A 26,422-nucleotide genomic window follows, 5' to 3' on the forward strand; every position below is an offset into this window, starting at 1 on the left:
GTATACTGGATCCAAAATGGTGGCATGACTCTTTCTTTAATTATACTTTAATAACCGGGTTGTTGCTTTAAAACCGGTTAGCTAAGTAATTTTACAAAACTAAAAATGATTCGAGGACTTCTGGAGTTGGTTCACAGCCGGATTTGTGACGGTTTCTTGATGAAGCTCTTGTTGGCTTCCAAGTCTCTGTTGGTATCATTCCAATAGTTATGTTTTAGGACAATATATTGTATTTAGCCAACCTCACAGATTGATTTGATCAAATGAAAAGATGGTCGGAGAAGATTCATGAGTTGTTTGATATGTCCTCTTCTTCTTCTTCCTCTTCCATAGTGCTCGGTCAAAAATGGACCTAATATAGATGTGGGGTTTAAGCCCATTCATTATGGACCTAATAATGACTTGGAGCCTATTTGGATCCTACTTGGATCCCAAGTCAAGTTAACTTAACATCGTTTGTAGTGCGAAGGTTCAAGGATTAGCGTGGATTCATTGGGCTCTTTAGTTCGATTGGAAACGTTTGGGACTAAAAAAAAAACATCAAACTGTAGAAAGCCAGCGAGGTAATTTCCATCTAAACAGATCCCGAAAGACCAATCTGTACCGTCAATTAGAAAATAATCTAACGGCGATAAACAGTGATCCGCGTACTCTCTTTCTATTGGTTCACTAATGTTAAGCGGAATCTACAAACTGTATATAAACTAAAGAGAGAAGATCGGAAAACTCACAGAACCAATACGTTTACTTTCCCTCTCATCTCTTGGCAATGGCGGGCCGCGGCAAAACTCTAGGATCCGGGGCCGTGAAGAAGGCAACATCTAGAAGCAGCAAAGCGGGTCTCCAATTCCCGGTGGGTCGTATCGCTCGTTTCCTGAAGAAAGGCAAGTACGCCGAACGCGTCGGGGCCGGAGCTCCGGTCTACTTATCCGCCGTTCTCGAATACCTCGCCGCCGAGGTAAAATCAATCTGATTCCCCTGATTGGATCTTTATGATTGAAAAAGCCCTAATTTTTGAAAATTGAAATCAGGTATTGGAGTTGGCTGGAAACGCGGCGAGGGATAACAAGAAGACGAGGATTGTGCCGAGGCACATTCAGCTCGCGGTGAGGAACGACGAGGAGTTGAGTAAATTGCTGGGAGATGTTACGATTGCTAACGGAGGAGTGATGCCGAATATTCATAATCTTCTTCTTCCTAAGAAGGCTGGTGCTTCTTCCAAGCCATCCCCTGATGACGATTGATTCAAAATCTATCTTGTTCTTTTCGTTTTTTTTGTTTCTCCGTCTTTAACTTGTTTAATTGAATGTTCATATGCTTCAATTTCGGAATTAAATCAAAGTTCAGACTTTTTGGTTTCTCCAATCGAATGTTCGTAATTTTGGATAAAATTGAAAAAAAAAAAACGAGAATTGTTGTAAATTGAGATAAAATTGATTTGTTTTGGTGATCGAAGATTTGGGTAAAGATGTGGTTTTTCGATATAACGAATGTTCGTAAAATCGTATGAAATTAAAACCCAGATTTGTAAATTCTCGTAGATGTCCACTTGGGGAGTTTTTAAATTGATCTGTTTTGATGATGGGAGGTTTGCGTAAAGATGTGATTTTTCGATTTAAAAAACGAGAAAGCTAAATGTGAATGACATCACAGGACGTGTATATAATTGAGCAACTCTGACATGTATATTATAAAGATTTTGAAGGAACGGTGATGATTGGTGGGGCAATAGTGTATGACATCCATGAAAAAGAGAGATTTGAAATATATATTTAATAGAAACCGATTGAGAGAGAGAGAGAGAGAGTTTCTACCACCAATATCTCTTCTTCACTTTTCCACACATTTTGTCTATTCAGATTCGTCGACCCTTTTTCGGAAGCAGCCGCCGCGTTTTTTTGGTTTTGACTTGTAGAAATGGTGTTTCCGGAGAACACCAACTGGCTCAGTGATTACCCTTTGTTGATTGATGGTGTTTTCTCTCATCACAGTCCCACTTTCCCTTGGCAGATCGATGGCTCAGCTACTACTGTCAGGTAAGGCTTTGGACTTTTGGTGTTGTAGGGGTTATCTAAAGAACGTTGGACTTTGTTTTTTTTTTCTTTTAAGATGGTTCTGTTGTGTTAGAAAATATGAAACTTTTTTTTTTGTCAACTCTGTTTTTGCATTTATTCCTCTGTTTCCTAAACTAGTACGAATCTACAGATCTCTCTCTATTTCTACTTTAGATTCTGTTACTGATGTGAAGTCGTTATCTGTCTAGGAACTGGTTTTAATTCTTGTAATTGATCCTTCCTTTTCTTTTGATGCGATCTTGTTTCACAGTGTTGAAGAAGTTGATGGCTTCCTTTGTGATTCGGATGTGATCAAAGAACCTGGCTCAAAGAAGAGGTAAGGTTCTAGCTTTCAGTTATATAGATTGATTTTGAACCTGTGTAGTGTTCTTTTGGTTTATATGTTCTTCATTGCTTCAGGGTCAAATCCGAATCTTATGCTGGTCCTAGCTCGAAAGCATGTAGGGAGAAACAAAGACGCGATAAGCTAAATGACAAGTATTTTCTTTCTTTCTCTTCCTTTCTCTTCAATCTTCTAAGTTCTTTAATCTTTTAATATTAACTGTAGATTTACGGAGTTGAGTTCCATACTGGAACCTGGGAGAGCTCCGAAAACAGACAAGGTGGCTATCATCAATGACGCTATCCGCATGGTGAATCAAGCAAGAGACGAAGCACAGAGATTGAAAGACTTGAACTCAAACCTCCAGGAGAAAATCAAGGAGTTGAAGGTACAAATACTCTAGAACGTTAGCCCTTGAGAGGTTCTGTCTATTGACCCTATGATGTATTTTAATATGTAGGATGAGAAGAACGAGCTGCGTGATGAGAAACAGAAGCTGAAGACTGAGAAAGACAGAATCGAGCAGCAACTCAAAGCGATCAACACACAGCCTTGTTTCTTACCAAACCCGCCAACACTGTCTCAGCCTCAAGCTCCTGTAAGCAAGCTTGTCCCTTTCACAACTTACCCTGGCTTTGCCATGTGGCAGTTCATGCCACCTGCTGCAGTTGATACCTCACAGGACCATGTCCTTCGTCCTCCGGTTGCTTAAAAGAGCAGCATCTACTATTGACGGTTCTCCTTTTCTGATGTAGACAATCCTACGCAAACTTGTATTGTGATTTATGGTCATCATGCGATTCATTTGCATGTAAAATGGAAATAAGCATATGCACTAATTGTGCAAAATGTTGTAAACTTTTGAAATGATGGTTCTACAGCTTGTGGAGTTTATGATCTTAAATGCTGAGAAAAATGTAAATGAGTAGAAGTTAGTGGCACTTGAGATGAATAAGTAAAGTTAGAAATTGTCATTGAGACCTCAGCTTGTTCATCATCATTTTCATCTTTATCTATATCTTTTAACTTCTTCAAACTACCCTTATCAACTTATGATCATACTCATATTCACCGTTTTTGGTGTCTCCAATAGATTATTTGATTTGATGCTCATTTGTTTCTGGAATCTTATAGTGGCCCTGGTCGTCGTAAGTAGTAGCATGTTTGTTTTGTTGTGGCGTGATTGGTCAAAAATTAAGTCTAGCCAAAAGGTATGTTTACTTAAACAGGGTCCTTATCGAATTTTTGAGACCGTAATGTTAAATAAAATCTTGGTATGATCATAAAAATAAATCTGTAATCAGAAAACTTATGTTCTGTTCAATGAGCTTCCTTTATTAATCTTAGGAAAACGTGTGAACAATGGTGTCTTTGAAGATGATAAAAACACTGGCAAATTTTGGACCCCATTATAAGACAGTTGGTCTCCAAAACAAACCCATGGATGTATACTGTGAACAGAGCCGGCCATTTGAAAATAGAGATGAATTGGCTTGAAAATGCAGTAAATGGTCTCATGGGAAGACAGGTAGGTAAACACTTTATTAGATAATTTAGATGCTTTGTCTAGCGAAAATGAGGAACTTGATTCAGATCATTGAGAAGGATGGAAGAATAAAGTTTGCAAGTTAACATCATTCTGGCATGTAGATTCTCCATGAAAGGCAAATTTTTGCAAGTCTCTTTGTCTTTTAAAAAATCATTTACTATTTTTTTGTTGTTCTTGATTGGTTTCATGATCTGCAGGAAATCAGGAGGAAATCAGGAGGCAGTAAAAGTAAGTATGGAGTAAAAAGTTCTCCAATTCTACTTTATTTTCTACTCCATAATGAGATTTACTCTATAAATGGAATAATCTATTTTTTGTTTGTTCATTACTCCATTATAGAGTAGGAAATGGAGTAGGGTTGGAATATTTTTACTCCATTTTGGAGGAAAAAATGAAATTTTACATTGGAGATGCTTTTAGGTTATGAATGGTGACAATTGATTCGCATTTTTCAATGCGGAATTTTGAAAACCGCACTCTGTTCACCAATCACACAAATATTGTTTCTATTTGCGTAATTTATAAAAACCGCCAGATAGGAATTGAAACCGCGCACAGAAACCTATAACTCACATAATATGGCATTTAGAGTGAAAACCGCAAACACATGAAAAAAGGTGCGGTTCTGTAAATAACGCACTCATCTTTTTTTTAACACATATAATTTTTTATTTCAACAATACAAACAATATGTAATAAAGTTTTTTTTGGTCTTCTTCAAAACGGTATTCTTTTTTTACCTTTTCTCATATGTTAAATTTTATTTTACAAAAAAACGTGTTAAACTTTATATAATTTTATGCTTACCTATTTTGTTCTTTAATAAAGTTTAATATAATTTTATTATTTTGTTTTCAAAAAACTAGTTAGTTTCATTTAAAAATTAAAAAGTACAATACAATAAAAAAGTACAAATAAAAAATAACTCTAAGACTTACAACTTAATTACAATACAATACCATTGAAGTAATTAATAAACTTAAATCTAAATTAATTTTTTTCCTAAATCTATTCCACAACAAATTCATGATAAATATCCACTTTGTTAAAACAAAAGTACAAATAAGAAATAACCATAAGACTTACAACTTAATTACAATACAATTCCATTAAAGTAATTAGTAAACTTAAATCTAAATTTTTTTTTTCCTAGAGCTATTTCACAACAAATTCATGATAAATATTACACTTAATGCACATTAATACTATAAACCTTAATATGTAAATTAGAAAACCTCTTTCCATAAATTTGTGGGTATTATCCTCTATTAAATAATGTTTATTACATTTTTCAAAATTTTATTGTTAATGAAATCAATTAACAATATTTAAAAAATTTAAGGGATATGCCTTATTTGGGAATAAAAACTTAATAATGAGAACATATTTAAAATATCCATTTTACTTGATAATTCTAAATTTGTACCTAATTAACTTTTCAAATAACCAATTTGACTAATCTATTTAATTGACGATATTGTTTTAGATATATATAACTAAAATGCTATTAGAAAATTATTTTTAAATTATGTATGATATTACATATGCTTAATTGAATTTTACCTTAAATTAAGGATTTGAAATATTAGATTTGCTAATAACATGTACATTTAAGTATTAGTATTAAAAAAATTAAAAAAACCTAAGATTTTTCTTATGAGAAAATTGTAATAGGGAAAGTTTCAAAAGAATATTCTTCAATTTTGGTACGTAAAAAAAATTATTTAGACAAGATAACAATGTTCTAAAAAAGGAAAAAAAATTCATATAAAATAAAAATCCTACATATAATAAAATGTTAAAGTCAATAAGTTAAAATAAATTAATTTGATAATAATATAAATACAAGAAATGCAATTACTCATTCTAACAAATTACTCATTGTAATAAGCATAATATAAATATTTTACTAAAAATGCATGACAAATATTTATATATCAGGTTGAGAAATTAAAACTTAAGACTACTTATATAACGGGTTGAAAATTTAAATATAGTTATCATTTATGACCAAAAACCTATCAAAACATCTCAAATATTATTTTCGCATATATATGTTAGTTTATGGAAAACACACACAAAAACTAAAAATAAACTAAAAAATATATTTTAATTATTATGCTAATGTCATAACAAAAAATACATAATACATGAAAAAAAAAATAAATATTACATTATTTATAGAAAACAAAAGTATATTCCTAAAAAATAAAAAAATGGTTTCTCTTTTTTACAAAGAACCCAAATGTTGTAAATAATTCTTTCCAATCCGTATCAAACCCGACCAGTGAAATGCTAATAGCATTTTCTTTACCACTAGCGAAATCGATATCATGTAAATAAAAATGATATCGGTTAAATAAAAACAAATATTCGCGTGATATTTGCATTTACAGTTATATAAATTATTTTACTTTTACTATTAGTGAAATTATATAACAGCAATATATGTATTATGTGATGTATTTTTGTCACCATTTTATTATAATTTTTATAGATTATACAATGGTGTAAAAAATATTTATTTACATTACGTAAACAAAAAAACCCGCCCGACCGGGTGGGTCCACCTCTAGTGTATCTTAACTATTAAGTGGTTATATATATATATATATATATATATTTATACATATTTGAAATATTTAATAAAGTAGATTGAAAAAAGTCCCAAAATATTTTGTGTATAGTTATGTAATCATTAAAAAATTTATAAAAATTATTTAAAACATTAAATTAACATAAAATTAAGAGTTTAATTTTTTTTTTTTTTGCTTTAGGACCATAAAAGTGTTGGCCGGTCCAGTGGACAATACATCAGGTACATGAAGTCCGTTTAGATATCCGATCGAACTGACAAACAACATTAATACAAAGATGCTTAATTTTTATGTTTGAAGCTACACAGATGAGAATAACCTGAGGATTTGATAACATTTTCTGCGTCCAAGAGATTTCAGGTTACTTATCCTTTTTGAATATCCATGTGCATGTAAAGAAGAAACTGTTATAACGCTCATCCTTTTATGCATGTAAAGAAAGAAACTGTCAAATGTGGTTGATTGTTAAATTTCTCTGATCAGTAGTTTTTTTTTTTCAGATGTAACAAGAACCAGAAACAAAAACAAGAAACCACATGACATGACATGATGATATAAGTTTCGCAACTAATGTCTAAATTAAGACAAAAAAGTAAATATGTCCTTATAAAAAAACTTGAATATTTTTCTCCAGCTTTGTCTTAATCCTCAAGGAAAATTAACTTTTCTACCGAGAAAATATATCTGACATAAAAAGAATCTCATTAACAAGGGAAAGTTACCACAAACAGCTTCTGGTGTAATTAATTACTCTGTCAAGTTTACCATTTTCTACCTCAGAAAAGTTTAGAAACAAGAACAAACATGGAAACAACTCTGTCAAGTTTACCATTTTTTACGTCAGAAAAGTTAGAAACAAATACAAAACATGGAAAGTGTATCATTCTAAAGAATCATCGATAAGGATACAACATTCACGGATTTAATCTCCTCTCAAATCTCTCCTTCAAATACTCTTTTGTCTCTCTGTCTCCTTTTTTATTTGTTAGATTTGCTTTTGTTTCTTTTACCGATGGATAGCCTCAAGGAGACAAGCCATGAAGCCAACACAACGACAGATACTTCTGTCTCAAGTGACTTGCGCCTGGCCAAACGCATGAAACCTACTGTCTCCCCGACCGCGACAACAAAATACAAAGGTGTGGTTCAGCAACAGAACGGTCACTGGGGCGCTCAGATTTACGCAGACCACAAACGGATTTGGCTTGGAACTTTCAAATCCGCTGCTGAAGCCGCTGCTGCTTACGATAGCGCATCTATCAAGCTCCGAAGCTTCGACGCTAACTCGCACCGGAACTTCCCTTGGTCTGAAATCACGGTCCATGAACCGGACTTTCAAAAAAGCCACACAACGGAAGCTGTGTTGAACATGATCAGAGAAAGTTCTTACCAACAGAAGTTCAGCGATTATCTAATAGTAAGATCTCAGATGGTAGCCATCGCCAACATCAACATCGTGGGATCAAAACAGCGCCGAGGAGGAGGAGAAGAATCAACCAAGTGTTTCTCTTGCACGGAGCTTTTCCACAAGGAACTGACACCGAGCGATGTTGGGAAGCTCAACAGGCTTGTGATACCCAAGAAGCACGCGGTGAAGCATTTGCCTTTCATAAGCGAGAGAGACGAGGGCGAAACAGGAGGAGCTGTGGAGGATGTTGAGGTTGTGTTTTACGACAGGGCGATGAGGCAATGGAAGTTTAGGTATTGTTACTGGAAGAGTAGCCAGAGCTTTGTCTTCACCAGAGGATGGAATGGTTTCGTCAAGGAGAAGAATCTAAAGGAGAAAGATGTTATTGTCTTCTACACTTGCGATGTCCCTAGCAATTTCAAGACTTTAGAAGGTCAAAGCAACAAATTCTTGATGATTGATGTTGATTACTTTACAGATAAGGGTTCCGTGGAGCCCAAGGAAGTTAACGAGATGGTTCATAACGTTTCTGAAAGAGAAATGAAGACAGAAAACTTCTTTGGCACGAAGGTAGAAGAAGAAACCAAATCCGAGGTGAGCAAAGGAGGGTTCATGCTGTTTGGTGTTAGGATTCAATAGCTACTTTAATTAGAGTTTGGTTTTTATTTGTATTACGCAAGGCTTTTGATTTACAAACTTGGTGCTTTTCGTTTTGATATGTAACATTAAGTTTACCAAGATTAATGTCTCTTTTTGATCAAATAAAAGAAGATGCTTTTTAGAGTTAACATGACAAAGACACTTAGATGCTTACACTCCTACCATAAACAAAACAATACTAAACAAGACATTAAGTTAATGTCACAAAACCAAACAGCATCGGTAGTTTTTGACACACTACTCTTATATTGTAGTTATATACTAAATACAACAAGACTAATGTTCTCAAGCGAGCCTCCGCTTACATCTCTTTCGAGTTCCATCCCCCTCGATGTCAGGAGAATCTTCAACAACAGTATCTTCCTGTACAACCAAACCTCGGTTTCTCGAGAATTTTCTTATTGGCGTTGTCTGAGAATCTTGTGGGAAGTCTGAGGGACAAGAAGATGAAGCGATTGCAATTTCTCTGTGTGGCATTAGCTCTTCGCCCATCGGCACCATTTCAGACATCAGCTGTTAGACAAACATCATTACCACAAAAATAAGATATCATCAGGACGCATTGAGGGTATAACTAAGTGAGATTCTGCTTTATTACCTTCCAGTCTTTGAAATCAAATCTAAACACAAAATGGTTATAGATGACTTCCCCTGACATCACCAGATTTGCAGCAGGTGCGTTTCTCGGCACTGGAGACAAGTTAGGAAATCAGATGTAAGCTAAACGAAGTGAATATCTGAAACAGACATCAGTGGATGGAGATGTGATCTTACAGGCAAAATGAGAACCGGTCTTATCAACAATGATCTCTACTCGTCCGTCTTTGGCCAAGAAAGATAGAGCGAACAAATTCTCTACAGTCTGTGCAAATGATCTTCTGTTGAGCATCAAACTTTCAAGCCTCACGCGCTTCTTTTGCCGTAGGATGTTAAACATTATCGCCATGTTCTTGTCTGTATCAGTCTTCTCTTCAGACTGTATATCATCCACCTGTAGTACAATACAGTACTCAAATCAACTATTATCGTTTCTTATCTAAATCCAAACATAACAATCAACAAATTCCAGAGACAAACCATCGCATTCAAATCAATCAACAGAAGAGAGATTCCAATTAAACAGTGCTCAGACATATACAACATTGCACACAGCGCAAATAACCTTTAAACGTTACTGATCAGCTGAGATACTAAACACTCGAAAAAGCTAGGTGAAGAGTTAAAAGTTACATATGTAAGGTTTAACATCCATAGGTGAATCACATATACTTCATTTGAGCAAATTATCAGTCAGGAACTTAACCGAACACAACGTTTCTTACCTCCTCTGGACGAACGCCTTCACCAGGCTTTGTACGCTTTCTGTAGACTGCCCTTTTCCTTTCCTTCAGTTCAGTACTCATAGGTCCCAACCTGATTCACAAAACAGGCAAAAGAACAGAACATGCTCAGCTGTTAGCAAGCCAGGTCAATGTTGAGAGGCAATTTTGAGAACTCACATAGTGGAACAACCGAATGATGATACAAAAGCAGTAGAGCAGACAGCAAGCCCAAGATCCTTCCATTTGATAGAAACAGGAGAAGTTTCATCAACCCCTAGAGAAGCCTGACCAAATCCATTGACCAAAGCATTAACAAAGTCAGCAGGAGAAACCCCATTAGCAGAGTGAGACTTGACAGACGACATAATGGTGTTTGCTATATCCAGAAACGCCTCCGCATCTGCAACTTGCTCTCTTGGCTTCTGAACTGCAGATCAATTATAACAATATAACCAAACTTAATGAAGCTTATACTGAAAGATAACAAAGAACCTCATAAAAGGTATTTTACCTTTCTGGTGCAGGTTCTCAAATTCACTAAAAATTCTGGAGAATTTGTCAGAATCGACTCTTGTTAAATCATCTTTAGAATCTGCAAAACAAAACAAAACATAAAGCCATGATTTTTCAAGACGAAACAGGCGAATGAGAGAGAGAGAGAGTGTAAGTACCGCTGATTTTGTGAATAAGAGCGAGATACTGAGATCTGAGAATCCTCCGATCAGAAATTCGCTGTTCTTCTTCCTGAGTCGGAGGCTCGTCGGTTGGGACGGAGTCATCTACGCCCTTGTTCTTCGCAGACTCGTCGACATGTCTCCTCCCATTGCCTTCGCCGGTTGCTTCAGATTCTCGCTTCACCTTCCTCCTCATCCTCATTATTGATTCCACAATTGCCTGAGAAAACCCTAACGGAATTTTAAGGGATTTTCCCGAGAGAAAGAGAAGACGACGCTGCCATTTTCCCGCCAACCCCCACCCAAAATAAAGCTTCCAAATTTTTAATTTAGTTTTATCCAAAGCCCAAATCTATTTCGGGCCCATTAAAGTTTTATATATGTAGCGCGTATATTTTGTTCTTTGGTTTTAATAGTCCCACTTCGAAAACATGGGAGTAAGTAGCGGGAAAAAGTACAAATTTCGACCCAAGCAATTTAGCTTGTGCTGAATACAATCCGAATAATTGATATGTGTCAAATACGACTTCAATTCAGTTATAATTCAAAAAAATTACCCAAATTTTTTAAAATATGTTTAAACCTACATTGGCTCTAACATAAGCGTTAATAAGATAAAACGACGTCGTTTTGATAAATAAGGAAAAAATACCAATTTCGATCCCAACACTCTCAAAAATGTTAAGAGGCATTTCACCTTTCTTTCACTAAGATATGTTGTACAAAATATTAGACATATTAAACAATAACTAAAACATATAAAGCAATCAAAAAAGTTTTAAATTGTATAAGATAAAGAAGAATAGTAGTTTATATAATGGGAAATTTCAATTTCTAATAATATTTCAAAAAATTACTTTAGTCTAGTTGTTAGTGTGCCTCTTTAAAAGGATATCCCGACACGGGTTTGAGTCCCGAAATGAACATATTTAAAAAAAATATATATATATATATATATATATATATCAAAACGTCGTCGTCTTATCTTGTTAACGGTTGACTAACTTTTGTTAGAGTCAATGTAGATTTAGACACGTTTTAAAAAGTTTAGGTAATTTTTCTTAAATTATAATTGAGTTGAGGTCGTTTTTGGCACTGACTATTTCACGACTGAGAGTGTTGGGGTCGAAATTGGCACTTTTCCTCGTAAATCAAAACGACGTCGTTTTATCTTGTTAACGGTTGACTAACTCCTGTTAGAGTCAATGTAGATTTAGGCACGTTTTAAGAAGTTCGGGTAGTTTTTTTTGAATTATAATTGAGTTGAGGTCATATTTTGGTACTGATTAATTGTTCGGGTCGTATTTGGCACGACTGAAATTGTTGGGGCCGAAATTGACACTTTTTCTGTGAGTAGCAGCCGAAGTTAGATTATAAACAGTGGCTCTCTCTTGGTTGAAGAAATCACGCAGCCATGGGGTGAGGCACAAAGCAAACTATTTTTTTGCCATTTACTAAAGAATACTGTGTGCTCTCCTCGCTTAAGTCGACAAAGTCGGAATGGTTTTCAACATCCCCAGATCAGACTTGTTTCTCACTACTGAATCGGTTGATCAGGGTAAGGAGCTATGCATCCCATTTCTCATACACTGCTGAATGTGTTCCAACTCTTAAGCTCAAGAGAGTGAACAAAGATCCGATAAATCCATACCTGAGGATGACTACGAACCTAACACCAAGATGCGTTCACTCAAGGAGAAAATCGGATTAACATGAAGCCGCCTTTCTGTGAGGGGAAAGGGTGATACACCCTAAATTAGGGGAAGGATCACTCAGCCGGACTAAGGGGATATGAACTCGCCAAAAGGGAGAACTGGTGAATTGAATGGTGACACAAGAGGGACGGAAATTCTCTTGATACTAGCAGACTTCAGTTGTTGCTTGATATGACGCACAAGTCCAACAAAAGAAGGGCTTCTAAACGTTGCTTGATATGACGCACAAGTCTAACGAAATAGAGAATGTTTACTTGGAGAAAACTCAACAAGAAACAAGAAGTGTTCTACAAAGAACAAAGAGATAAACTCATGAAAAGGGAAAAAATCATTGTCTTATTCATGGAATGAGATTACATATTTATAGTAGAAATGGTCAAAGAAAAAGATAAAGAAATTGTGGAAAACTAGAAACTTAGAAAACACAAACAAAGACTAAGACTAAAGACTTTTGTAGAACAGAGATGTTGAATTTTGACTTGACTTTGAAGAAGTCAATGCAACCCACGACCTGAACTTCTTTGTTGACTCTGTTCAGATATTTCTTGATAAGAATGAGTTTGAAATGGACTGAAGAAAATGCTGGTCGAATTTGGCAAGAAACAAACCCGTATTGCACTTTTTATGAACTTTTCCTTGGGCTGAACAAGGCCCATTTCGTCCAACAGCTAAACCAGCTCTATCTTCAGTGTCACTTAGCTCCAAAGTAGTGTCGCTTAGCTCATCCAGCTCCAAAGTAGTGTCACTTAGCTCACCCAGCTCATCCAGCTCATCTACTCTCACTTCAGCTGGTTTCAGCTCATGCATACTCTCTTCAGCTGGATCCAGCTCGTCCACACTATGTTTCAGCTCATCATCTGTCTCACCAGCTGGTTTTAGATCAGTATGCTCACCATTAATCCATCCTGATTTATCCTTTGTTGAAGAATCATCTGGCTCAGCCATGGTCGCATCATCCTGGCCAGGGTCTATGGTCCGAAGCGCATCAAAGGGAACTTGCAACTAAAGAAAAAGACCGCTCCTACCGAATATAGCCAACTGACACATCCTTATAACTGAGATGGAGATGTCCAAAATGTGCCTCCATGGAGAGAGGACAAAGCAATCGATGGCCCCTGAAACCTGTCAAAATCTCACACGTTCCACCACTTAGAACCAGTGATGATTCTTCAGACTCTAAACTCAGCCACCGGTGACAGAACGATGACGAGAAGCCAACGAAGAACGAACCCAAAGACCCCAAAACCAAGAGAGCGCAAAATCTGTAGGACCTTAATTTATAAAGGGGCACAATCTGAATAATTGTAAGATAGATTATAAAGAACATTGTATAAATACCAAAATACCATGAATCAAACAAAATGGATAAATGTTTTGTTAGCTTCAGAGCTGGTAAAAGATTACCATCGAGAGGATATATCGGCAAGGTGTTTGATGAAGATAGATATATCGAAGGCTTTCGATTCAGTTCAGTGGAGCTTTGTTTTGAGAAGCTTGGCTGCTCTAGGAGTACCGGAGAAGTTTATACATTGGATAAAGTTGTGCATCACTACTCCATCTTTCTCGGTGCAAGTGAATGGGGAGTTAGCGGGTTATTTTCAGAGTAAGCGTGGGCTAAGGCAAGGTTGCTCGTTATCCCCTTATCTTTTCGTCTTGTGTATGAACGTTCTCTCACACAAGATAGACAAAGCAGCAAAGGAAGGGAAATTCAAATATCATCCTAGGTGCAAATTGTTATCCTTAACTCACCTCTGTTTTGCGGATGATTTGATGGTATTTGTGGAGGGTACAAAAGAGTCAGTAGAAGGTGCTATTTCAGTGTTTGATGAGTTTGCTGTTTGGTCGGGGTTAAGCATTAGTTTGGAGAAGTCAACTGTTTATATGGCAGGAGTTTCGGAGACTGAAAAGAGTAGAATTCTGACCAACTTTCCGCTTGCAGTGGGATCTCTTCCGGTTCGGTATCTTGGCCTGCCTCTAATGACTAAGGCTATGCGGAGATTGGATTACATGCCATTGGTAGAAAGAATCAAAAGCAAGATCAGCACATGGACCAGTAGATTCCTCTCTTATGCTGCAAGACTTCAACTCATAAAGTCTGTTCTGCTGAGTATAGTAAATTTTTGGGCTGCGGTTTTCCGGCTTCCCAGCTATGTGCGGATTTCCTCTGGTCGGGCCCGGCTCTTAAGTCCACGGGGGCAAAAGTTGCATGGAGTGATATCTGCAAGTTAAAGGAGGAAGGTGATTTGGGTATTCGAGCTCTTAAGGAAGTGAATATAGTCTATGGTTTGAAACTGATATGGAGGATGTTGTCTGGAGTGTCTCTTTGGGGAAGTTGGATAAAAATGTATCTGCTTAAAGGGAAAAGTTTTTGGCAAGTAAAGGATACAACTCAGATTGGGTCTTGGATGTGGAAGAAGATGTTAAAGATGAGAGACTTGGCGAAGAGGTTTTATTGGAAAGAAGTAGGTAACGGGAGGCATATCTCATTTTGGTATGATAAATGGTCGGGGAAGGGGGTGATGATTGATTATATTGGAGAGAGAGGTATTGTTGATATGGGCATCATTAGAAATGCTACGGTGGAGGATGCCGTTCTTAATGTTAGGAGAAGGAGAAGGCATCGTATCACTGAGCTCAATGCTGTAGAAGAAGAGCTATTATTACTGAAGGATAAGCTGAGAATTAATGTTGAGGACATTTCTCTTTGGAAAAGAGATTCGGGCTTTAAAGAAAGCTTCTCTACACACGAAACTTGGAAGCTAGTAAGGGAGCCAAAGGCTCGCTGTGATTGGGCGGTTGGCATCTGGTTCTCGAAAGCTACTCCTAAGTTTGCGTTTATAGCTTGGCTTGCAACTCTAGACCGGTTATCTACGATGGATAGAGTTTCTAGTTGGAGTCAAGGAGTGGATACGGTTTGTGTGCTGTGTAAGCAGGCTAGGGAAACGAGAGATCATCTGTTTTTTGAATGTTCTTATTCCACTTCGGTTTGGGAACATCTTATTCAGGGGATTTTGAGGAGTGAGTTTACTAATATCTGGTCAGATGTGATGTTATTGATTATGGAAGGGCAGTCTGATAAGAAGAGATTATTCTGCATCAGATATCCATTTCAAGCTTGTATCCATGCAGTGTGGAGAGCTAGGAACAAGGTCAGACATGGAGAGAATTTGGTTCCTGTGCAAAGCCTGAAGAAGTTTATTGAAAAGGGAATAAGAAACAAGTTAAGCTTGTTAAAATCAAAGGGAGGAAAAGGTTGGGAAGACATACTTCAATATTGGTTTGCAACAAGAATGTAAATATCTTAGAATTCTGAGTTTATAAAGAGGAGAAGTAGTAGTTCCTAGTATAAGGTTTACACTTGTTGTACAAAGTTCATTTTTGATGAATAAAATTTAACATTCATTCAAAAAAAAAACAAAATGGATAATGAGTTTTTGCAGAGTCGAGACTTGGGAATTTCTTTCCTTAGCTCAAAACACGTCCCGTAGTGTGACGGTTGTATTGAGATTAGAATCTCACGATAAAACTACTATCTTTCTTCTATTCACATTACTTGAATAAGAAGCTTAGTAAACCTTCATTCTATGTGTACTCTCATTGACAAATGAAAAAAAGAAATAAAGAGAAGAAGTGGAAGAGATTTTTGTTGTTCACTATCTTTTTAGTGGAATGAGAGGGGGCATTATATAGCCTAGGAAAATCCAAAAACATTTTTAGTCTTAATGGAGATAAATGTTGCATTAATTTTTGGTATTAACCACAAAATTGATCACAAAATTAAAATATTGTTTACCTTGGTGACCAGGACTAATTCTTAACAAGAATTGATGATATTTGACCAAGTTTTATTCTCTAAAAGACTTGTTTATTTTTTTAACCAAATTTTTATTTATGCAGTGATCAATTACATAAAATAAAACTTTAATGTAAAAATATAGGTTGTTGGATCATGATCCATGTATCCAAACCATTATCTATACCAAACTCAAGTCCGAGTTTACATTAACTCAATTGGGTGTGCGCACTTGGTTTAGTATAAATTCACATTCTCTATAATTGTCTAAGGTTATCAACCTTGTTAGACTTCTCCACAATGTCTATTTTGTGATATTAAAGCAACAATCATAAGACAAACATTTCTCATTCGAACGAACTTCAATTTTAAAATATGTATTAAAATTGAGTTCCAACAAACTCTGGCCCGAGCTCCCTTCCAAACAAGACCATGAACTGAACCTGACAATGATTGTGACAGATTCCCGGAAAAGAGGACGCCAAATTGAGTTAGAATTATAAAACAACTTTGGCTTTGGTAATTGATTTGAATTAAGAAACGACTCTAGATTTGATTTTGTATAAATTATGAAAATATGATATTAGTAAATATTCATGTCATTTTTGGACTTAGCTTAAATCCATATAACATTTCACATCCATCACTAGGATTTCTATGTTTCGTAATGTTGTACTGTTCCAAACATTAGTATTACAATTGTTCTTGGAGTCAAGAAATTTAAACAATTTTTTTTCTACCGGAAAACTTTGAATCACAAGCCTAATTAACCTTGTACCAGCCACCAATTTTCAAATCTTTATTTGAACATATATTTACAATCCACGGCTTTAAACCCGTTTAGTAAATATGTCATATAGTATGTATGATTTTTCATAAAGGACTCTATTTTACTATTGATGATTTCCTTCAATAAAGGTGTCTCATTTGTGAAATTTCTTGGTTTATCCTCAAGAAGAAAACAGTTAAGAAGTCTTCGCAATAGAATTTTTCCTTACGAGTTCGTTTGCTGCGTCTAGGCTTAATTCCAAATATGATTGCTTCTCTTTGTTTATGAGTTTGTTTTAGATTTTTATCATTGTACAAAATCATTTTCTTAGAAAAGTGTATACATTTATTCCATGATTATATTACCATGAATATCTGATTTATTTGATTTTATAAATCAGAATCGAAAGGCACCAGCATTGTGGGTTTTTTTTTAAATGATATTGCGCTTTTTGCTATGCACTCCCCAAATTTTAAGGTATTTATACAAATGTATGCTACCTTTCCAAAGTTCATGTGGCCTCTCTCACCAATGAATATATGTGGTAAGACATGTTTCCCCCCCCACATTTCAAGAGATAACTCAAACTTATGCGGATTTGCAGCCATAATTCGTTAAGAGTTAAATTTTTTCCTTGTTCTTAAAGAAAATTCTACATCGCAGTAGAAATGAATAAAGAGTAGTTTGGGTGAATAATGTCATTTTCTCTAGGAATTGCATTTCATTCACATTAACTTGCCTCTTTTGTACATACTTTACTAAAGTTGATTTTCTCTTTGTTCTTATGCCGAACCACTTTGCATAAAACAGTTTATAAGATTCAATACTGAATAGAATTCAACTATTAATTAGTATTCTCCGGAGAAAACATATGCAATCATAAAGTGTGAAAATTGAGTTATATCCATAATTAATCCAAAGCTTATAGCATTAGACATTAATGTGAAAATCTGATAAATATCAGAATTTGATACAATCATATGTGCACTACCAAACTGAATTTGGCGTCTCGAGTCACTATATCTCTAACCGTTATTACATCTATCACAACCAGTGTAAATAAAGTGTGGTCATTCAGATAAAAATCAAAATTCCAATATATGGCAGACCATTCCCAAAATGGGATGTCGACTCACATATTTAAAGTCATGTTATCTAACTTTAGATGCCAAATAACACATTAATTAAATAATTTGAACAATGTGAATAATTTGCAACACAAATTAGATTAAATCTCTAGAATTAATAAAATTCTAAGATAACTAATTTTTCATAAATGCAAAGTCTAGAAATTAAAACAATTTAATTCTCTAGAATAATTTGTTCAAATAATTTAGAAGTTATTCCTAATATACTGCAAATAAATTGGGAATAATAGGCAAATGAGAACTGGTCAAAGTTGTTGTTAAATAAATAACACGTTCAGAACAAAACCAATTTAGAACTAATAACCTTTTCTACCAAGTCAAGGATTTAGCAGTTTAACACGTAACGCTTTTTATTTATTAAACTTATATTAGTTAACTATAAGTATGCCAAATTTCAAAAAAGTTTTTGACTCATTCAGAACAATTAAAGTCAATGGCGAGAACTTTGCTAACACTTAGCAACCACTAAACTAGTGGAGACAGAGCCGTGCTAGAAGCATAACCAAAAAGGCTTTTACCTAGAGCCCCCAAATTATATAATTTTTTTAGAATTCTAAATTTTAGAAAATAGATAGTAGCATGGTAATTTAAATTTGCCATTATTTATTCATTAAATTGTTTTTAGAAAAAATAGTTGTTTATTTTACTATCAATTTTTCAAATTGAAAAGGAATATATGTTTCGTATGTCAAAATCCTAAATAAAAAAAAATTAAAAAGTACGGTTACTTTATATATATTTTCTATATATTCCTAAGTATTCTACATACAGTCTTCATATCAGTCTAGTTTGATGGCATTTTGAACCAATCTTGAAGCAGCTTTAAAGCTTGGAAATCATTCTGATGTTATTGGGATCGATGGTTTGTGTTTTAAACTGGTGGTTCTAAAAGAAGTTTTGCCACGATATTATAAAAGACCTCTTAAAAGTTTTGAACTTTTTGAAAAGAAGGGAAAAGTGTTATCCTAACTCATGGATGATATCTTGTCTATTATTTGACGATTCTAATTTCAGTCAAAGTTAAAGTTAATAAATTCATATATGCGATCAATCATGTCGCAAAAAATGTTAAATGGTCTAACAATCATATCTATATTTATTAGATGAAAGAGAATTAGTTAAGAATCTAGATTATGAAATTTGGATAAAAAATTTATCGAAAAATATGAAAAGAATTTTTTGTCTTAGTTTCATAAGTTATTGTTTTTTTTTTTCCAAATATATATTATTCTCTAATTAAAAAAATTATAAAAAAGGTTCCATTTGTTATCCTCAGGCCCCATTAATCCTTCCCAGAGCACTGAGTGGAGACAGTTTTTATTTTAGAACTAGCTGAAACTTAGTTGATTTTAAATAATAAAAATCAGAATCAAACGTATATCAAGCAAACTCATCTTGACAACTTTTTATATTCGAAGTCAAACTCAACAACTTAAACAAATTATCATAGAAAATAAATTAATTATCACTGAAATTTTGTTGAGGAATAAACGATTTAAAAGCAATAAACGATTTTTTTCTTCAGAGTTATGATTGTAGGACCTTAATTATAAAGGAGCACAATCTGAATAATTGTAAGATAGATTATAAAGAACATTATATAAATACAGAAATACCATGAATCAAACGAAATGGATAATGAGTTTTATTAGAGTCCTAGGATAAAACTACTATATTTCTTCTATTCACATCACTGGAATAAGAAGCCTAGCAAACCTTCATTCAATGTGTACTCTCATTGACAAATAAAAAATAAATAAAGAGAAGGAGTGGAAGAGATTTTTGTTGTTCACTATCTTCTTAGTGGAATGAGGGGGACATTATATAGCCTAGGAAAAATTCAAAAACGTTTTGGTCTTAGTGGAGATAAATATTGCATTAATTTTTGGTATTAACCACAAAATTAATCACAAAATTAAAGATATTTTTTACCTTGGTGACCAAGACTAATTCTTAACAAGAATTGATGACTTTTGACCAAGTTTTATTCTCTAAAAGACTTGTTTATTTTTTTAACCAAATTTTTATTTATGCAGTGATCAATTACATAAAATTAAACTTTGATGTAAAAATATAGGTTGTTGGATCATGATCCATGTATCCAAACCATTATCTATACCAAACTCAAGTCCGAGTTTACATTAACTCAATTTGGTGTGCGCACTTGGTTTAATATAAATTCACATTCTCTATAATTGTTTAAGGTTATCAACCTTGTTAGACTTCTCCACAATGTCTATTTTGTGATATTAAAGCAACAATCATAAGACAAACATTTCTCATTCGAACGAACTTCAATTTTAAAATATGTATTAAAATTGAGTTCCAACAAACTCTGGCCCGAGCTCCCTTCCAAACAAGACCATGAACTGAACCTGACAATGATTGTGACAGATTCCCGGAAAAGAGGACGCCAAATTGAGTTAGAATTATAAAACAACTTTGGCTTTGGTAATTGATTTGAATTAAGAAACGACTCTAGATTTGATTTTGTATAAATTATGAAACAATTTTTGCTTTGAGTTTGATTTTTTACAAAGAATTGTGTGCTACAAGATCATAAGACCTGAGGACCCAAACCCTAAACAAACCCTTAACTAAAACCATAACCGTAGACATACCCTAACCAAACCCTAAACAAATAACCGTAGACATACCCTAACCAAACCCTAAAACCATAATACAATAATGATTCTTAATCAAACCCTAAACAAACCCTAAATCTGTATTTCATAGTCAAACCCTTTACCCTAAACAAACCCTAAACCATAACCGTAGACATATCCTAACCAAACCCTTAACTAAAACCAAAGTATAAATTAATCCAACGCCCCAAACACACATCTATTTATTGAATATTATGTACATTGGTCACTAGCTATGTACGTCCGTCCACTATGTTTGTAAGATGTTTTAACACTAATTTAGAGGGTTCAAAGACAAAGTTCTTGTGATTTTTTCTGCTCTGCCTTAGCTAGAGTACGCGTTATGGGAGTATGAAACGACGTAGTTTTGGTTATTTTTTTGATCTAATCCCTTTTCTTCCTCATTCTTCCTCGGTAGAGAGATTTGCAGCGGCGAAAATTTGGAGATCGACTCCCTCATGTCTTCAGTAAATTCTTCATCCACTACAAGAGATCGCATCGCCAAACAAAGGGGAATTCCCACAAGATGCAATTGCGGTGAGGCAGTGTCTCGTTTCACTTCAAAAACAATTAAAAATCCGGGAAGATTATTTCATTGTTGTCCTTTGGGATCTCAGAAGGTTAGTCTTGTAATCATACAACTGTCTCATTGTTGTCCGATGAGAGTAGAATTGGTCCATCTAATTGTGTACTGGATGTTACTGATGAAGGACAAAACCCACTTATTCAAATGGACTGACAAGTCAGTTGTTGAGGAGATTGAAGACTTCCAAGACCTGTTTGACGTGTTACTCGTTGACAATTCCGAGTTTCAGAAATCAGTGAGAGCTGGTGAGGCCATGATGAAATGCCATGAGAGTAGAATTCAAGAGATGGAAGATGCAATCGCACCTTGCGAATAGAATACCTCGAAATGCATTAGGGAACTAAGGAGCATAAAAGCTTTGTTTGTGTGTTGTTTGGTGATGGTCTTCATATACCATACCTATGCATGATGTGCTTCCTCAATTTGTTGTTCTTTTTTCAAAGAAGTTAAGACCATGTTTCTTGTTATTTCGAGGTGATCATCATCTACTGAAACTAATTATTTTGTAAATAGTTTGGTTGTTACTAGCATAAATTGATTTGTCTCTAGAGTTTAGCAACTACCAAATACCAAATTGTCAAATAGGTTCTTAAACAGAAGATCAAATAGTTTCAAGAGCAATAATGAAAAAAAAAAGACAGATGCAGACACATAACAAACTAGATGGGTAAATCGCATGTTCCTCTCTTGTGTCCTTCGGTTCCACAACAGCTGCACTTATGCTTTTTATTCTTCCTTGATCCTTGAGAAGATGCGATCTTGTCTTCTACTGATTCATATCTTCTCTTTACTGGTCGACCAGCACTCTTTCTTGTCTTTGCTGGTAAAACCTTTGCAAGTTTAACCTCAGCAGGGACATTCCATTCAGACTCTAGAACTGCTATTGGATTAATGGAATCTGCATAAGCGGTTCTCCACGCTGCAGTGATATATAAGGTGTCAGTGAATCTGTGCACTTCCATACCTGTCAATCTCAAAAAAAAACGTGATAAATATGAAGCCTATATGCTGAAAATCCCGAAAATAAATAATTCTCAAGTATGCATGTGTTTATACTTCCATACCTCGTGAATAAATTGCAGGAATGGCGTGTCGGCAAGGAATTTTTCCTATATCATACTTACCACATATGCATGTTCTTCTTTCCAAATCAACATGACAATCATATATGTCTCCTTTTACTACCGATCTGAAGTTGTCAACCTTGTAAACCTGGAATCCTTTTGCCTTCACAATTTTCCTATCAATCTTTCTCTGCACCTTAGCGGTTAAAGGATCTAGATGCTTTGAGCTTAACAAGCGACGCTCATAGAACCATCGAGTCAACAGTTCTCTTATACTATCAAGCAAAGGAATAACCGGATATTCTCTAGGTATTCTAAGAACTGAATTTATAGACTCTGCAGGGTTCATGGTCCTAATATGATACCTGGAGCCAGGGAAGAGAGAACGAGCCCATTTGCGCACATCAGCCTCCCGTAGATATCTTCCAAGCTCAGGACTCATATCAAAAATTTTGGTGATACATTCTTGAAATTCAGTGTACCTATATGCCCGTGAAGCCTTTTCCACCAACGCAGTCAACCCTTTTGTCTTGAAAAATGAGACCACATTGGTCAATAAGTGATGAATGCAAATTCCATGTGCTGATCGAGGGTAGACAGTCCCAATAGCTTTAGAAATATACACATTTCTATCTGAGACAAAAGCTAGGTCTTGACAATCAGTAATAACCACTTTCAACTGTCTGAAGAACCACCCCCATGAATCGTCATTCTCTGAATCAACAACCCCAAATGCAATCGGATACAAATTAGAGTTACCATCTACAGCAGTAGCAACAAGAAGTGTCCCTTTGTATTTATTTTTCAGAAAAGTTCCGTCAACGATAATCACCCTTCGCATTGCATTGCAGAATCCTCTAACTGATAGCCCAAATGACATAAATAGATACATGAATCTTCCCTTCTCATTAGTTTCATAGTGAGTATGCGTACCAGGATTAGCTTATTTAATCATATGCAAATATGCTGGTATTTTAGAGTAACTGCGATCTGGTATACCTCTAGCAGCTGCAATAGCAAACTCACAAGCTTCCCAAGCGTGCCAATAAGTAATCTCACAACTATGCTCCAATCTCATAAATTGAATGATGTCATTTGGTTTTGGGCCATCGTTTGCATCATCAAATCGATGTTGTATCATACTCCCAATTGTTCTTGCCGATGCTGTTTTTCCGAATTTCCTTTTCTTTGAAGGAGCACATGAATGTCTTCCATCACATTGGTTGATCATGAAATATGTAGACCCATCTATACCTTCTGCACGCACAGTCCAGTTGCACAATGCATCCTGACATCGAATATAACATCATTTTCTCGTGGATTTGATAACGGCTAATCGAAATTATTCTTCATTGCCAAAATTTCCATTGTTGCCTTCAGAACCCCTTTACTTGTGAAAATTTGATCCTTCTTCACGAAGTCTCCTCTCCAAGCTCGACCATCCTTATCACTGTCTCCATTGTTTTGACAAAGTTTAATGTTTTCACTTCTTAAAGCACCGCAACCATCCGCAGTGACATGATTCGTTCTTCTAACACAAGACTCCTTTGACGGCTTCACAAACTCTACTCGATTTATCTCAGGAACTTCTTCATCCTCAACATTACTTGAATCCCAAGGCTCCTTATTCAAATCGATATTGACTCGTTCCTTTTGACTTACACCAGAAACAGAGAACATCACACACAAGGTAGTAGACGATTCCCTCTTTGCATAGCCCACAAAATTAGATGCTTGCCGATCATTGGTGATAATAATTGGAGGATTCCCTCTTTGAGTCAACAACGAATAACTGAACTCGACATTAATGGCATTATGGTCCACCCCATAATCCTCACACACCATTATCTTGAGCTGCTTCAACGTAGTAGTTGCTAATGTTACCATTCGACCACGCCTTTCTTTGTCTACCATGAAACTCCAGTCATCACCGCGGCTACACATCCATTCACCAGATTTGACATAGATTAGAACCATGTTGTATTGATAGAGAAAAGAGAGATGATTATGTCGATGAAGAAGAGAGAAACACAAAGAACGACGACAAAAGATCGTGGGAGAAGGAGAAAAACGTGGGAGAAAATATTTTTGGAGATATTTAGGGAAGATTTAGTTTAGATTTAAGAAACATCTTTAACCGATTATGGAAGTTTCCATATTTTTCGGATTTCCTGTAGAATGTATAACCTAGGGAAGTCAGAACACAGTAAAGTAGATGTAAAACATATTCTTTCTCAAGCGCCACATAAGGTAAAACAAAAAACATATCATGGCTCCAAATATAGATAAGGTATATCAACGCATTGTGGCTATATGTCGTTATCAAGCTAAAGGTATACGGAAGACATCTTTCTTGATTATAACGTAACGTAACCTAGCTATGGTTAGAATATATAAGAAAAGATAGGTGACGTTGTATACCAAAGATATATCTATGTATAAACATTAGTAGCCGATTTCTAGACTAAGTAGATGACCATAATGAATATTGTAACTGTAGCTAGAAGATGAAATAAAATATGATTCATCTTTAAAAAAAAACAATTTAAACATATATATTGTCATACTTATGTTTCCAATAGTTTTGATATTTTTTAACATTTTTAAAATTTAGTTTACTATTTTTTTCATAGAAAAGGTAAAATATGTCCAGAATTGTCCAAAATATCAGAAATTCTACTGTGATAAATAAAAGTTCAAAGTGTCTCATTTATCCAATTTTCCCTAAAAAAAAGTTAGAGAATAATTAACTCTTCTTTCAACACAAAAAAGGCTTGGTCTAAAAGGAGAATAAAAATGTGGGTTTATAGAAACAAAAGGAAGGCTCAATGGACTAATCTAAACAACTTAAGCTAAAGAGTGTAAAACTTTACTAAAAATGGGCTAACTGTTATATAAATGGCCAACAACTGTTTGCTCGTCATGAAATTTTCTATTCTCATATTTACTACACGGGTAAAATTTTTTCTGCTTTTGAGTAAATAAAACATGGTTTTTAGCAACAACCAAGAAATATTGCAATCCTTCTATAAATGCATTAGAAACTTGATTGGTATTCGGATCAATTCTTGCGTACATCCATTGCCTCGTAGCATGATTATCATTACTCTTAAGACAATTGAATTTTTGAAAAATCTGCGATCAACCAATCTAGACCTTGAATAAATCATTAATTCAATGCATAAAGAACATGTATCATGAGCGCATGTAACAAAACTTACTGAGGTGAACAGAATCGTATGACAACAAGTAAGTATTCCGAGCCGTTCAATCAAGGAGGAAACAGCAACACAATTATCTGCTTTTTAATGGATCAAAACAGAGGTTAAACAAATAATTTAAAAGTCAATCCTTATAAGACTTAAACTATAAAGCTAATAAATGCAGAGAGAAACATAATAGATAAGAGGGATCGTCATGAAAAAACGAGTCAGCGTACTGGAAATTGTAACATTACCTACAGAAGAAATATCAAAGGAAGAAAGATGGAGTCAGCGTACTGTGATATTAATGAAACCTGCTGTAATATGCTCTGTTTCACGACAAAAAGTGGAGAAAGAGATTCTGGGGTATGTCGATAATTAAAGAGATGAGAAGTATTTTTTTCCGTTAATGATTTGGAAGAGGTATGTATCTAGTTTTATTTTTCTTGAAATTATTAATTCTTTTTTTAATGATAAAGACCTTGGACCTATCTTTATCTGAATTTTTTTTTTGTAAGCTACCTATCTTTATCTGAATTAAAGGGAAAAAGAGATAAAAGTTACGTTTATAGCATAGTTATTTTATAATTATCTTTGAACGAATATTTAAATGATTATTTTGTCTAATTTCCTTTTTTTCTTGACTAGGAATAAGTAAGCCATACCATATTAGACCAAAACAAAATAAAATTCATAACATAAAACTGTTAACAAATCTCAACAATCTGAAACTTAAAAAATATAGTGTACATATTTAAATATACAATAGAAATATATATTATATATTTGTTGTAATTAATATATGAAAGCCATTTAATTTTTTCTATAAAAATATAAAAAGAAAGTATAATCACTTTCACATTTTTGCCACACATTTTTTTTTTGGCAAATT

At 34.8% G+C, this 26,422-nt stretch overlaps 6 protein-coding genes across 8 annotated transcripts; 4 read left to right on the forward strand and 2 right to left on the reverse strand.

The window, feature by feature from the left end:
- Window positions 1-715: 715 nt before the first annotated feature.
- On the forward strand, window positions 716-1,365 carry LOC106443096 (probable histone H2A.1). Its single transcript, XM_013884699.3, has 2 exons — window positions 716-958; window positions 1,032-1,365. Exons 1-2 carry the CDS (start codon window positions 770-772, stop codon window positions 1,242-1,244), a joined length of 402 nt encoding a protein of 133 aa, XP_013740153.1. The 5' UTR covers window positions 716-769; the 3' UTR covers window positions 1,245-1,365.
- Window positions 1,366-1,780: 415 nt separating this feature from the next.
- Window positions 1,781-3,415, forward strand: LOC125608914 (transcription factor bHLH115-like). The gene is made up of 5 exons (XM_048779559.1): window positions 1,781-2,036; window positions 2,326-2,391; window positions 2,475-2,552; window positions 2,623-2,785; window positions 2,858-3,415. Exons 1-5 carry the CDS (start codon window positions 1,918-1,920, stop codon window positions 3,107-3,109), a joined length of 678 nt encoding a protein of 225 aa, XP_048635516.1. The 5' UTR covers window positions 1,781-1,917; the 3' UTR covers window positions 3,110-3,415.
- Window positions 3,416-7,555: 4,140 nt separating this feature from the next.
- On the forward strand, window positions 7,556-8,599 carry LOC111209359 (AP2/ERF and B3 domain-containing transcription factor At1g51120-like). The gene has a single exon (XM_022709197.2). The coding sequence runs from the start codon at window positions 7,556-7,558 to the stop codon at window positions 8,588-8,590; it is 1,035 nt and encodes a 344-aa protein (XP_022564918.2). The 3' UTR covers window positions 8,591-8,599.
- Window positions 8,600-8,681: 82 nt separating this feature from the next.
- On the reverse strand, window positions 8,682-26,117 carry LOC111207240 (non-structural maintenance of chromosomes element 4 homolog A). 3 transcript variants are annotated; one of them, XM_048779562.1, is made up of 9 exons: window positions 25,785-26,117; window positions 25,549-25,625; window positions 10,605-10,827; window positions 10,445-10,525; window positions 10,111-10,360; window positions 9,934-10,024; window positions 9,386-9,602; window positions 9,210-9,301; window positions 8,682-9,124 (listed from the first exon to the last, which is right to left on the reverse strand). In XM_048779562.1, exons 3-9 carry the CDS (start codon window positions 10,807-10,809, stop codon window positions 8,897-8,899), a joined length of 1,164 nt encoding a protein of 387 aa, XP_048635519.1. In that variant the 5' UTR covers window positions 10,810-10,827; window positions 25,549-25,625; window positions 25,785-26,117; the 3' UTR covers window positions 8,682-8,896. The 3 variants fall into 3 exon arrangements, with proteins under 3 accessions (XP_048635519.1, XP_048635518.1, XP_022560823.1); XM_048779561.1 differs by having other exon boundaries at window positions 25,828-26,116; XM_022705102.2 differs by lacking the exons at window positions 25,549-25,625; window positions 25,785-26,117 and having other exon boundaries at window positions 10,605-10,950.
- On the forward strand, window positions 13,670-21,579 carry LOC106429043. Its single transcript, XM_013869788.1, has 4 exons — window positions 13,670-14,338; window positions 14,470-15,234; window positions 15,328-15,471; window positions 21,388-21,579. The coding sequence occupies exons 1-4, from the start codon at window positions 13,670-13,672 to the stop codon at window positions 21,577-21,579; spliced, it is 1,770 nt and encodes a 589-aa protein (XP_013725242.1).
- On the reverse strand, window positions 21,810-25,541 carry LOC106429031. The gene is made up of 2 exons (XM_048779560.1): window positions 22,328-25,541; window positions 21,810-22,227 (listed from the first exon to the last, which is right to left on the reverse strand). The coding sequence occupies exons 1-2, from the start codon at window positions 23,217-23,219 to the stop codon at window positions 21,923-21,925; spliced, it is 1,197 nt and encodes a 398-aa protein (XP_048635517.1). The 5' UTR covers window positions 23,220-25,541; the 3' UTR covers window positions 21,810-21,922.
- Window positions 26,118-26,422: the final 305 nt, after the last annotated feature.

The sequence above is a fragment of the Brassica napus genome, chromosome A5, assembly GCF_020379485.1.
Source record: "Brassica napus cultivar Da-Ae chromosome A5, Da-Ae, whole genome shotgun sequence".
Lineage (NCBI taxonomy): Eukaryota > Viridiplantae > Streptophyta > Magnoliopsida > Brassicales > Brassicaceae > Brassica > Brassica napus.

What these genes read in the sequence shown, in the direction of transcription:
- LOC106443096 (XM_013884699.3), top strand. Translation starts at nt 770, where the DNA reads ATGGCGGGCCGCGGCAAAACTCTAGGATCCGGGGCCGTGAAGAAGGCA. An exon ending in TCGAATACCTCGCCGCCGAG is followed by an intron (nt 959 to 1,031) that starts GTAAAATCAATC and finishes AATTGAAATCAG; the next exon opens with GTATTGGAGTTGGCTGGAAA.
- LOC111207240 (XM_048779562.1), bottom strand. Translation starts at nt 10,809, where the DNA reads ATGAGGATGAGGAGGAAGGTGAAGCGAGAATCTGAAGCAACCGGCGAA. An exon ending in AAGGCGTTCGTCCAGAGGAG is followed by an intron (nt 9,603 to 9,933) that starts GTAAGAAACGTT and finishes ATTGTACTACAG; the next exon opens with GTGGATGATATACAGTCTGA. An exon ending in GACCGGTTCTCATTTTGCCT is followed by an intron (nt 9,302 to 9,385) that starts GTAAGATCACAT and finishes ACTTGTCTCCAG; the next exon opens with TGCCGAGAAACGCACCTGCT.
- LOC106429043 (XM_013869788.1), top strand. Translation starts at nt 13,670, where the DNA reads ATGAATCAAACAAAATGGATAAATGTTTTGTTAGCTTCAGAGCTGGTA. An exon ending in GGAGTCAAGGAGTGGATACG is followed by an intron (nt 15,235 to 15,327) that starts GTTTGTGTGCTG and finishes CATCTTATTCAG; the next exon opens with GGGATTTTGAGGAGTGAGTT. An exon ending in TGTGGAGAGCTAGGAACAAG is followed by an intron (nt 15,472 to 21,387) that starts GTCAGACATGGA and finishes TTACTGATGAAG; the next exon opens with GACAAAACCCACTTATTCAA.
- LOC125608914 (XM_048779559.1), top strand. Translation starts at nt 1,918, where the DNA reads ATGGTGTTTCCGGAGAACACCAACTGGCTCAGTGATTACCCTTTGTTG. An exon ending in GGCTCAGCTACTACTGTCAG is followed by an intron (nt 2,037 to 2,325) that starts GTAAGGCTTTGG and finishes CTTGTTTCACAG; the next exon opens with TGTTGAAGAAGTTGATGGCT. An exon ending in GAACCTGGCTCAAAGAAGAG is followed by an intron (nt 2,392 to 2,474) that starts GTAAGGTTCTAG and finishes TCATTGCTTCAG; the next exon opens with GGTCAAATCCGAATCTTATG.
- LOC111209359 (XM_022709197.2), top strand. Translation starts at nt 7,556, where the DNA reads ATGGATAGCCTCAAGGAGACAAGCCATGAAGCCAACACAACGACAGAT.
- LOC106429031 (XM_048779560.1), bottom strand. Translation starts at nt 23,219, where the DNA reads ATGTATCTATTTATGTCATTTGGGCTATCAGTTAGAGGATTCTGCAAT. An exon ending in TCCTGCAATTTATTCACGAG is followed by an intron (nt 22,228 to 22,327) that starts GTATGGAAGTAT and finishes TGAGATTGACAG; the next exon opens with GTATGGAAGTGCACAGATTC.